Source organism: Salmo salar, chromosome 18 (genome assembly GCF_965601325.2).
Source record: "Salmo salar chromosome 18, fSalSal1, whole genome shotgun sequence".
Lineage (NCBI taxonomy): Eukaryota > Metazoa > Chordata > Actinopteri > Salmoniformes > Salmonidae > Salmo > Salmo salar.
In genome coordinates, this window is record NC_138308.1 from 72,474,444 (window position 1) to 72,486,354 (window position 11,911).

Sequence of the window (11,911 nt, forward strand, 5' to 3'; positions counted from 1 at the left end):
TAGGCCCAATACAACAAAGGGTGGGAATGGGGGTTCTGGGAGTGTAATAATTGTTGACATTTTTATAATGTGCATTGTGGATAGATGGCAGCATTCGCGCAAAACTGAAAGCGCGAACCACTGCATTTAACCATGGCAAGGTGACGGGGAATATGGCAGAATACAAACAGTGTTGTCATTCCCTCCGCAAGGGAATCAAACAGGCAAAACGTCAGTATAGAGACAAAGTGGAGTCGCAATTCTACGGCTCAGACATGAGACGTATGTGGCAGGGTCTACAGATAATCACGGACTACAAAAGGAAAACCAGCCACGGCGCGTACACCGACGTCTTGCTTCCGGACAAGCTAAACACCTTCTTCGCCCGCTTTGAGAATAACACAGTGCCACTGACGCAGCCCGCTCCCCTTCTCCGTGGCCAACATGAGTAAGACATTTAAGCGTGTTAACCCTCGCAAGGCTGCCTGTCCAGACGGCATGGCTAGCCGTGTCCTCAGAGCATGCGCAAACCAGCTGGCTGTTTACGGGTATATTCAATCTCTCCCTATCCCAGTCTGCTGTCCCCACATGCTTCAAGATGGCCACTATTGTTCCTGTACCCAAGAGAGCAAAGGTAACTGAACTAAATTACTATCCCCCCATAGCACTCACTTCCGTCATCATGAAGTGCTTTGAGAGACTAGTCAAGGATCATACCTTACCTGTCACCCTAGACCCACTTCAATTTGCTTACCGCCCCAATAGATCCACAGACGATGCAATCGCCATCGCACTGCACACTGCCCGATCCTATCTGGACAAGAGGAATACCTATGTAAGAATGCTGTTCATTGACTATAGCTCAGCATTCAACACCATAGTACCCGCCAAGCTCATCATTAAGCTCGAGGCCCTGGGTCTGAACCCCGCCCTGTGCAACTGGGTCCTGGACTTCCTGACGGGCCGCCCTCAGGTGGTGAAGGTAGGAAACAACACCTCCACTTCGCTGCTCAGCCCCCTCCTGTTCACCTATAACTGCGTGGCCACGCACACCTCCAACTCAATCATCAAGTTTGCAGACGACACAACAGTAGTAGGCTTGATTACCAACAATGACGAGACAGCCTACAGGGAGGAGGTGAGGGCTCTGGGAGTGTGGTGCCAGGAAATTAACCTCTCACTCAATGTCAACAAAACAAAGGAGATGATCATGGACTTCAGGAAACAGCAGAGGGAGCACCCTCCTATCCACATCGACAGGACCGCAGTGGAGAAGGTGGAAAGCTTCAAGTTCCTCGGCGTACACATCACTGACAAACTGAAATTGTCCACCCACACAGAAAGTGTGGTGAAGAAGGCGAAATACCACCTCTTCAACCTCAGGAGGGTGAAGAAATTTGGCTTGGCACCTAAAACCCTCACAAACGTTTACAGATGCACAATTGAGAGCATCCTGTCGGGTTGTATCACCGCCTGGTACGGAAACTGCACCGCCCGCAACCGCAGGGCTCTCCAGAGGCTGGTGCGGTCTGCCCAACGCATCACCGGGGGCAAACTACCTGCCCTCCAGGACACCTACAGCACCCGATGTCACAGGAAGGCCAAAAATATCATCAAGGACAACAACCATCCGAGCCACTGCCTGTTCACCCCACTATCATCCAGAAGCGAGGTCAGTACAGGTGCATCAAAGCTGGGACCGAGAGACTGAAAAACAGCTTCTATATCAAGGCCATCAGACTGTTAAATAACCATCACTAGCACATTAGAGGCTGCTGCCTATATACATAGACTTGAAATCACTGGCCACTTTAATAAATGGAAAACTAGTCACTTTAATAATGTTTACATATCTTGCATTACTCATCTCATATGCATATACTGTATTCTATACTACTGTATCTTAGTCTATTCCGCTCTGACATTGCTCGTCCATATATTTATATATTTTTAATTCCATTCCTTTACTTAGATTTGTGTGTATTAGGTATATGTTGTGAAATTGTTAGATGTTACTTTTTTAGATTTACTGCACTGTCGGAGCTAGAAACACAAGCTACACCCGCAATAACATCTGCTAAACACATGTATGTGACCAATACAATTAGATTTTTAATATTAGAGGGTTCCAGGTGTGATTCTCCAGTTACTACAGTATTAGGATATTTTTAATGGGACATGGTTGCATGCAAGTTCCTGTCCGGGTTCACGGTTGATGTCCACTATGACATAATTATGACTTCATGGTCAACATAAGTTTATCTGTAGGCTACTTTGGCTGCTGCAGTTCAGACAGTTCAGGCAGACTGTGTCCATGGTTCAGACGTGTCTAGATGGCCTAGCCTAAAATACACATTTCTGCACTTTTTTTGTTTTACAACTTGATTCAATGGCAGATGACAAGGAGTTAGGTCTATTTTGTGCAGCTTTGTGTTACACAGGAAAAAACATGAACATTTTTACAATGTCTTCATGAACACCGTACGTGGTATGGTGATTTTAACAACACTTAATTGGAAGACCGTCACCAAGAGAAAGGGATGGAGGAGGAGGTAAAGGAAGAAGAACCAGTTGCTCAACTAAAGTAAGAGAACAAGGGCAAGTCTGGCAAGGTAAGATAGGTCCTCTGGTCATTTGGGTTCTGTGTCAGTTTTGTATTAGTCTTTTCAACAAAATGTTTATAGAATCTGTACAGATTAAAAAGGTAACTATTTAAATGTTGATGAACACTGTATAGGACTTGGAAGATAGTCATCAGAAGAAAGGGATGGAGGAAAAGGTAGGAAGAAGAGCCAGTTGAAGAGCTCAGCTGAAGAAAGAGAGGAAGGTATGATTGGTCCTCTGGTCATTTGCTAGGTTTTAATCTATCTGTCCTTGTATTGGCTAAATAATGGACTGCTTGACTTGATGTTGCACATTAGGGATAATCATTTATTACACAAGAGTTTACTTCACCCCTCAGGAATGGAAAAGGACGTCTACTTCCCAATCCTCATCAATTTCCTGATGAATCTCACTGATACTGTTGGTATGCTCAAAATCTTTCAATAGTGCACATTCTATATAAAACAAACCTGTCTGAACCAGTACAAAACAACTGAACATGTTTACTTGTGTCTTTATCAGGCAGTGGAAAGTGATTCAGGAGGGCATTTGATCTCCTGTAAGTTTCTGTCAACATTTTATGTGCGATTATTTGATAGAAAGTTTAACATTAAAGTTTGTCATATCGACTAACTAAGCACTTGACACAACATCCTCTCAAAAATAAAAATAATTATTTTTGTATTGAAACAGGTAACCAAAGTACACCTTGCCAAAATGTGCTGGAAGATAGCGAAAACAGTTCTTCCCATATAGCGGTAGAGATCCTCATCCCGGCCCTTGAACACATATTAAAGCTAGATGCTGCTAGAGAAGCTAGCTTCACCCCCTCGCTGACTGGATCAGAGTGTGCAAACATTGCAAGCATCCAGGAACTAAAAAGCCTGGCAGTTAAGTCAACGACTCAAGACTCCCTACCCCTCATCCACTGAATCTGAGCAGAGCCTGGAGTTGATGTGTGAACACAAAGTTACAACAGCAGAGAATTAAGAGCGAGTGGCAGTGGCACACAATATTACAATATTGCTTCTTCTAGAAGGTATGCTTACCAACCACATTTCAACGGTGTACCTGACCCAAATAATCTCATCACTGTATACATACTCAATTCAGGTTAACTTTTTCCACACATTACACAGCATTTGACAGTTCCAAGAATGAAAAGATAAAGAACTACTGTTGTGATGGTAAAGTAGGAAGGCCGACACCACATCTATAGAGAACTAAATATTACAATTATTGTGATGTAGTTGAATTCAAAGTATTCATTTGTCAAGATGAGTAGTTAAACATTAGACAAGAATGAGCAACTCTTGTGTTTTGAAGTTCCAAGACTTTGTTGCAGAGGGCACATGGAGACACTCGACTGACAGATCCTCTTAGTGCCCTCTATGGGATCACAGAGGGTACAATTCTTCAGGTTCTGGGAGATCAATCCTGCTCTTTTTGCTCACCTGGATTGACCAGCTCTGTGGTCAGAGATGTCGTGAGTCAGGTTAACTCTGACATCTCACTGATCATCTCCTGTTCCAGCTCAGGTAAATCAAGCCTAGTGTTGTGTGACACTGACAGGTGATATGCCATGCAGGCTGCCCAGAAGATTGTGTTGGTTATCTCTGCCAAGCTGCGGAGGATTGGAGTCACTGGACAGGCCACACCTCAAGCCGAGACCAATTCATCTATGGAGAATATGGACATTGAGGCTTCTATTGCACCGTTGCCAGGAGAGGTAATGGCTGTTATGGCTGGCTCTGAAGAATGCCAGCAAGAATCAATGGATGTGTTTAGAATAATGTTGCACACAAAGTACATATTTAGGCATCAAGTTGGTGGTCTTAATTGTGTTGGTCTTAATCTGGAACAATACGCATCAGAAAAACAAATCTCTTGAAGAGTCTTATCCTATGGCTGCATGGTGAGTCAAAAAAGCTCCAGAAATGCAATGTCAACCATTGAGAAACTCGATAGTGTTGACCTAAAGTCTGAAGCTATTAGCTTAGTTCTCATTAGGTCTAGCAGAAGTCTATCTGTACAAATGTCTGCTGGCAGACCTGAGACTTCAAGTAATCTGGCCAGTCAAACAAATCTGCCAGCTATCTCAGAAGAACATTTATCTACTACAGTTAATGTGGGTTCTGAGGCCTCTAGAATTATGGAGTTGTTTGTGCGATACACTTCATATCGCAAACAATCAGATTTGACAAAAGTGAAAGCTGTCCCAGTGGATTGTTAAAAGGTTGCAGAAAATGCTGTTTTACTCTCGAATTTTGGCCCCTAAAAGCTCAGATTGAGACAAAGAGGAGAATCTAGAGCAAGCTAAAAATGTTTCTTCAAAAGTATTTTTGATCCAGCAAGAGTGAGCCTATGCTTCCAGGGGCCATCTCACCAGAAGTGGTTCTTCATAGAGGTCAGAGCGAAAGCTCCGATGATGGCTCTTAGCCCTCAGATCATTCAGCTTCACCTAGACTCTACCGCTAAGGAGGTTATGAGCATGATTGTGTAATTTTACAAGCCAGAGGTTCCTGAGAATATGTCCCTTTTGGCTATTGTGTTTGTGGACAATGTCAATGTTTGGTTAAAGCTCATCTCTGCCGCAAGTTCCTCAACTTCTTCATCTGAGAATTTGTGCGTTGCTTACAGTACAGTATTTTGTGAACTCTTAGGTGAAACGTTTCATACAAAGGCACCTAAACAATTAAAACAAGTCCTACACCAAACAAAAATATAAACGCAGCATGTAAAGTGTTGGTCCCATGTTTCATGAGCTGAAATAAAAGATCCCAGAAATGTTCTATAAGCACAAAAAAGTATTTCTCAAAAATGTGCACAAATTTGTTTACATCCCTGTTAGTGAGCATTTCTCTTTTGCCAAGATAATTCATCCATCCGATAGGTGTGGCATGATTAAACAGCACGATCATTACACAGGTGCATTGCGATGGGGACAATGAAAGGCCACTCTAAAATGTGCAGTTTTGTCACACAACACAATGCCACAGATGTCTCAAGTTGAGGGAGCGTGCAATTTGCATGTTGACTGCAGGAATGTCCACCAGAGCTGTTGGCAGAGAATTGAATGTTCATTTCTCTACCATAAGCCACCTCCAACGTCATTTTAGATTATATGTCAGTACGTCCAAACGGCCTCACAACCGCAGTATGGCGTTGTATGGGCGAGTGGTTTGCTCATGTCAACATTGTGAACAGAGTGCTCCATGGTGGTGGTGGGGTTATGGTATGGGCAGGCATAAGCTATGGGAAATGAACACAATTGCATTTTATTGATGGCAATTTGAATGTACAGACATACTGTGACGAGATCCTGAGGCACATTGTCGTACCATTCATCCACTTCAGCATAATAATGCACGGCCCCATGTCGCAAGGATCTGTACACAATTCCTGGAAGCTGAAAATGTCCCAGTTCTTCCATGGCCTGCATACTCACCAGACATGTCACCCATTTGAGCATGTTTGGGATGCTCTGGATCAACTTGTATGACCGTGTGTTCCAATTCCCGCCATATATACTGTTGGATTCAATTAATTTCCATTGTATTATTTTTATCTTATTTTCACAAAAACAGTTGAGTGTAACTCATTTGGTTAAATGTAATGTCAAACAAAGTGTTCATGCTGCTTGAGATGGAACCCTGGATAGGATAGTACATGCTCTGATTATCACTAAAGCATTAGAAGGCTCTGAATGTTAAATAAGTAGTTCACTAATCAGACGTTCAACAAATACGCTGTTTATTTATCAGTTTGCATTTGGTTTAGCATTGTCAATATTAAGTGAACACTGTAAATATAGGCTCAGTTGATTAAAAGATAATTGATACAATATGGACCTGCAGGGGACCTGTAGCATGATGTATTTGAGAGTTGTAGGACAAAAAGAAATACGATATGCAGGAAAAAAAAACAATGTGTAAACAGTAGCCTACATAAAAATTGCCAACATCTCTGACATAGAATACGTAACACACAGCCAGGACAAGTTGAGAGATCATTCTGAAAACAATGTATTTCCTGCCCTACTACATGCTGCTTTCAGAGGTAAAATCTCACCAGAGATATGGATTATCTGGCTAGGGAGAACATTAGATTAACTTTATTCCTAAGCGAGAACATTACATTAGATGAACTTTATGCCTAAGATTTTGGGGAAAATAACCTCAAATTCTATCTAGACTAGAGAGCTCAATCTGTGAAAGTCAATCCTCAGATTCATAAAAGGAAATGTTTATCTCTGATAAACAATTCGGAGTAGTAGGGGATGGTAAAGCATCACTATGACAGGGGCCACTACTCTAGCTCACATAGCTCAGCAGTGGTCTTAAAACAATGAAGCCAAAACCCAGGATAGAGGGGCTGAGTGAATTTAGTCTGGACTCTGTGCAGGAGGGTCATTTTGTCCGAAACACTGTAGAAGGACAGAGTGCCCGCCTGGTGATCAAGATACACTCCTACTCTGGAGGACTGAGGGCGTGCCACTTCAGTCTTGACATTATTATGTCGGTAAAAGTAACCATTACTACAGCACTCTAAACTCCAGGACTTGTCATTGTGTCCGAATTGACAATCGTCCACAGGCCCTGATCGGCTGATGTCTTTATATGAGACGCCTGCATAAATCTTCCACCCACTCCACTCCACCTCCCAGTAACAGCGCCCAGACAGACCTTCCCTGCACAGCACCTGACACAACTGAGTGAATCTGTCTGGACGGCTGGGGTAGGAGTAGCCTTTGCGCTTCAGTTTCACCTTTCTGTTTAGCTCAGACAGAAAGAGTTGTCTGTATAATGTGTGCGGGTCAAGGGTGAGCCGACAGGAATCTGAGGGAAGAGAAATTAAGAAATACAAATATGATATGAGTGTGGGTGAGCATCATTGGAGATACGACTGTTAGCAAATTCAGGATAAAGGGACTCACATTGTAAGAAGTCGGCTCTGGTCTTGGGTTCGGGAGGGTGTAGAACATCTACTAGATTCACTGAAACACACAATCACACACAGTAAAAGACTAACGATTAGACCATATAATGCAGTGAAGACGAACTGAAATCCCATCAAAGTATGCAGATGAAACTCTCATTTCTAACCTACCTCTGGTGGAAATTCTGCACCATTCTCTCTTCAAGATGCCCTCTAGTTTCTCTCTCAGGTTAGACACAGCCTCACTCACATCCTCAAAGTACGGAAGAGGACGGACAGCGATGGTGGGTAAATCTGTAAATACACTGGGACTGGCGAGAGACTGATAACTCTGCAGAGCGAGAGAGAGCACATAGCCACGAGAAAATGATTAAACAGTCAATCTTCTATGCGTGAACTAATAAATTCCTCAAATGAATCACTTTGCTTTTCTACGAGAGGGATGAGTTGAAGTCGGCTAGCTAGAGAAATAACATTCTACTTACTACTGTAGATAGTTTCAAAGGCTTTGGGAAACCCACCCCAGAATAACGAGTTCCTTTTGCAATAACAGACGGATGGTCCCTCAGTGTAGCTACCTCCAGGAAATGGATGTGATCCTCTGTGTGTGCGAGCTTCTCCAGCTCAACCCCTCTCATCTTCAGCTCAGCGATCTCCTGCTCCAAACGCTCCATGAGGTCTTCAGCTTGACTCACAGCCGTATACTCCTGGGCTATGATCAGCTCCTTCATCTCAGAGCGCCTTCGCTCAACGGAGTCAATAAATTCTGTGAAGATCCTCTCACTTTCCTCCACTGCTGCCTGTGCAGAGCACTGTTTTATAAGACCGACAAAAACAAGAGAACGGTTCATGTTAAAAAAAAAATCTATTATCTCTCTAACTTGGAGCCCAGTGGGATTGGAGTGGCCTCTAACTGACTGACTGGTTAAAAAGCAGTGAAATGGGTCGTGATTCCAGGTTGTCTTTGTTGCAATTATACTGTGCATCTTAGAAGATTGCTATATCATACCAATGTGGTTCCTGAGATATCAAACACTTCTCCAGGCAGTGTGGGATCTGAATCTGTGCAACTCTACTGCAACAAAAACAACACGGTTAATCTACTCAGATCAATACTCACACTGAGAGACTCCACAGCCTTTTGCACTTCCTTCAACTCCTTCTCCCTCTCCTGGACTCTCTGCTTGACCTTCTGCTGACTCAGCCCTATCTGCTTCTGTGGACAAAAACAAACGTTATTTGTTTGACATTTTGCAGGATGAAATCTCTTGAGATGCACCATCTCATTTTCAAGTGTCCAAATGAAAAACAAAATCTAACAAACAATACTTAGAAACAAGAATAATATGGCAACTACTGTTTAACAATAATAAAATAATAATTCAAAACGTACATTAACAGCAAAAAAATCTAAATGTAGTTGTACAACTACTAATAGCCCTACAGCTATTAAAAACTACTGCTACAACTACTATACAACTAATGAAACTAAGTATAATATATACATACATATTTACTAATATCTCCACATGGTGATGTTTCTAATAGTTAAAAACACAAACAGTTTGTTCTTGACATTTTATAAAAAGGGCGTTCTTAAGTTCACTGTGTGAAATCTAAGTTGATACATTTCAAAATAAATTGGTACCAATGCAGTGGTCTTCTAGTTGGGAATGGCCATGTACTCTTATAATCTCCACCCGGCACAGCCAGAAGCGGACTGGCCACCCCTCAGAGCCTGGTTAGTCTCTAAATTTCTTCCTAGGTTCCTGCCTTTCTAGTGAGTTTTTCCTAGCCACCATATTTCTACATCTGCATTGCTTGCTGTTTGGGGTTTTAGGCCGTGTTTTTGTATAGCACTGTAACATCTGCTGATGTAAAAAAGGCTTTATAAATACATTTGATTGAAATAAATTGGATTGTTATAATGTGGGAAAGTGCAAATATTGAAACTATCGACAAAATAAAAATAAAAAGTTGAATACTTCTCCTTGCCATTATTATTCACCTGATGACAAGATGTGTAAAAAAAATGGTTTTGCTAACATATGGTGGGGATTCCTGGGTCACCGATTTGCTCGGGAGGGGGTTCCTCTGCAAGAAAAGGTTGAAGACCCCTCCTCTATTCATCAGGTTCAAATAATGTGGTTTTAAATCAAACAAAGTCCTATATCATGCTGTTTGGTACATGGCAAATAAACTCCACAGCTGGCAATTTCAAAATTGATGCACATAATTGAATAATGCTTATAAGTGTTGATTGTTTGAAATATCTTGGTTTGAGGATGGTTCTTAGTTATCTTTTGGAAAGCATATTGTTTATATTATTAACTACAAGCTTGGCTTTCTATACAGATCTTAGAATTGTTTTACTGTATCCATTAGAAAGACCTTAGTAACTCAACTGCTGCTTCCTATCCTAGACTATGGTGACATCATCTACCAAAACACAACCAAGACCTTACTTAATGTCATTTCTAACAATATTTGCTAATTAATTATTGGATGCCATTATAAGACACATCATTGCACACTGTATGAATCACTAAATTAACTGTCACTCCCAGTTAGAAGACAACTGCATTGGTACCAATTTATTTTTCAATGTATCAACTTAGATGTCCATGTATATATTAGGAACACCTAATTATACAGCCTATTTGCTAGAAAGGTAACTCCAAACACATTTTCGCTTAGACGTGTGTTGGCAAAAATGTATGTCCATGTCAAGAAAGCTTACCAGCAGCACTTGCCTCACTGGTAGCCTATTCGCGGTTGCTTTTTCAAAGCCTGTGTCAGATACTCCAGTGAGTGTAATTTGCTCAATATTAGGATTTGAGAATATTTTTTTTAAATAGATATTTTTGCTGACCCCATGCAGTACCTAGGACCCCCGGTTGAATACTTCTGTTATAGAGGACTGTATCATTAGCGTATAAGTGAAAATGTGAATTCTGACAAATTAGAGGCAATTCATTTATGAATATAGGACAAATAAGTAGGCCAATACGAAGCCTTGAGGTACTCCTCTACTGAGTGAAAGGAGTTCTGATTTGTGTTCTATGAAAACAGTGTTTTATATTGCTAAGATAGGCATGGAACCAGTTTAGTGATCTTTTAGTCAAACCAATGTTTTTAAGTTTTCCTAGTAACATTGAATGAATGATCAACTAAATCAAATAAAGATGCCACCATTTAGTTTGCCTTGGTCAGATGAAGAATTTGTATATCGTAGTAAGTTTCAGTAATATTCTAGTAGTAGTAGAATGGTTGGGTCTAAAGCCAGATTGAAAAGAGTCATATTTTATTTATCTAGGTACTGATATATTTGGGAATGTAATAATTTCTCACAGATTTTTGCTATTGAACAGATTACTATAGGTCTATAGTTATTTGGGGCTAAAGAGTTTCCACCTTTATGAAGAGGGGTCCTTACTGAGCTACATGGTATTGATGTGATGTGACAATGCCAATCTGTCTCATATGCCCATCTAAATGTGATTTTTATCACAATAACTGTAATATTAGCTTGATTCTCACCTGTTTCTCCATCTTTTCAGCTGTGATTGAGACTGTATCATGGCCTTTATGTTCATCCATGGTACACAGATAACAGATACACTGCTGATCGGTCCGGCAGAAAATCTCCAGCAGTTTGTCATGATGAGAGCAGATATTGTCCTGCAATTGTGTGGTGGCTTTGATCAGCTTGTGCTTCATCAATGGAGCTATATTATAATGAGGCTGGAGATGAGTCTCGCAGTAAGAGGCTAGACACACCAGACATGACTTGAGAGCTTTCTGCTTTCTTCCATTGCAGAAATCACATTCCACATCTCCAGGTCCAGCAAAGCACATAGCAGGAGGAGTAGGCTGGAGTCCTATCTTCTTCATGTTCCCAACCACCATGGCTAGCAGGCTATTCTTCATCAGAGCAGGCCTAGGAGAGAAAGTCTGTCTGCACTGGGGACAATTGTAGACGCCCTTTGGATCATCCTTATCCCAGCAGTCCTCAATACAATTGCTACAGTAACTGTGTCCACAGTTGATAGTGACCGGCTCCTTCAGTAAATCCAGACAGATAGAGCAGCAGAACTGGTCCTGGTCCAGGAGAACTCCCTGCTCAGCCATTTTAGTTATCACTCACAAAGACCAATAACTGTATAGACAAAGACACACCCCGGCAGAAATGAATGAATCTAGGTAGACGTAAAATGTATCTCCCAGTCCAGCAGTTGAACTAGTCTAACTGGAATTCAATAATTTCATTTGTACCAGTCGTGATTTCAAATGCAGACGTCACAATTCAAATGTAATTGTTGATAACCGACTAGCAGCGACAAATCGATTCGAGATCGGCAGGGGGACATAATTATGCGCGACACAGGAA

At 41.6% G+C, this 11,911-nt stretch overlaps 1 protein-coding gene across 2 annotated transcripts; it reads right to left on the minus strand.

Annotated features, from left to right (window-relative positions):
* Nucleotides 1-6,319: 6,319 nt before the first annotated feature.
* On the minus strand, nt 6,320-11,894 carry LOC106577583 (tripartite motif-containing protein 16). 2 transcript variants are annotated; one of them, XM_014155753.3, is made up of 6 exons: nt 11,062-11,894; nt 8,642-8,737; nt 8,100-8,333; nt 7,693-7,852; nt 7,520-7,579; nt 6,320-7,421 (listed from the first exon to the last, which is right to left on the minus strand). In XM_014155753.3, exons 1-6 carry the CDS (start codon nt 11,650-11,652, stop codon nt 6,892-6,894), a joined length of 1,671 nt encoding a protein of 556 aa, XP_014011228.2. In that variant the 5' UTR covers nt 11,653-11,894; the 3' UTR covers nt 6,320-6,891. The 2 variants fall into 2 exon arrangements, with proteins under 2 accessions (XP_014011228.2, XP_014011227.2); XM_014155752.3 differs by having other exon boundaries at nt 8,043-8,333.
* Between the last annotated feature and the right edge of the window lie 17 nt (nt 11,895-11,911).

Coding starts and splice junctions, on each gene's coding strand:
- LOC106577583 (XM_014155752.3), bottom strand. CDS start 11,652: ATGGCTGAGCAGGGAGTTCTCCTGGACCAGGACCAGTTCTGCTGCTCT. Junction 8,334..8,641: donor AGGCTGTGGAGTCTCTCAGT/GTGAGTATTGAT, acceptor CTTATAAAACAG/TGCTCTGCACAGGCAGCAGT. Junction 7,580..7,692: donor GTGCAGAATTTCCACCAGAG/GTAGGTTAGAAA, acceptor TGTGTGTTTCAG/TGAATCTAGTAGATGTTCTA.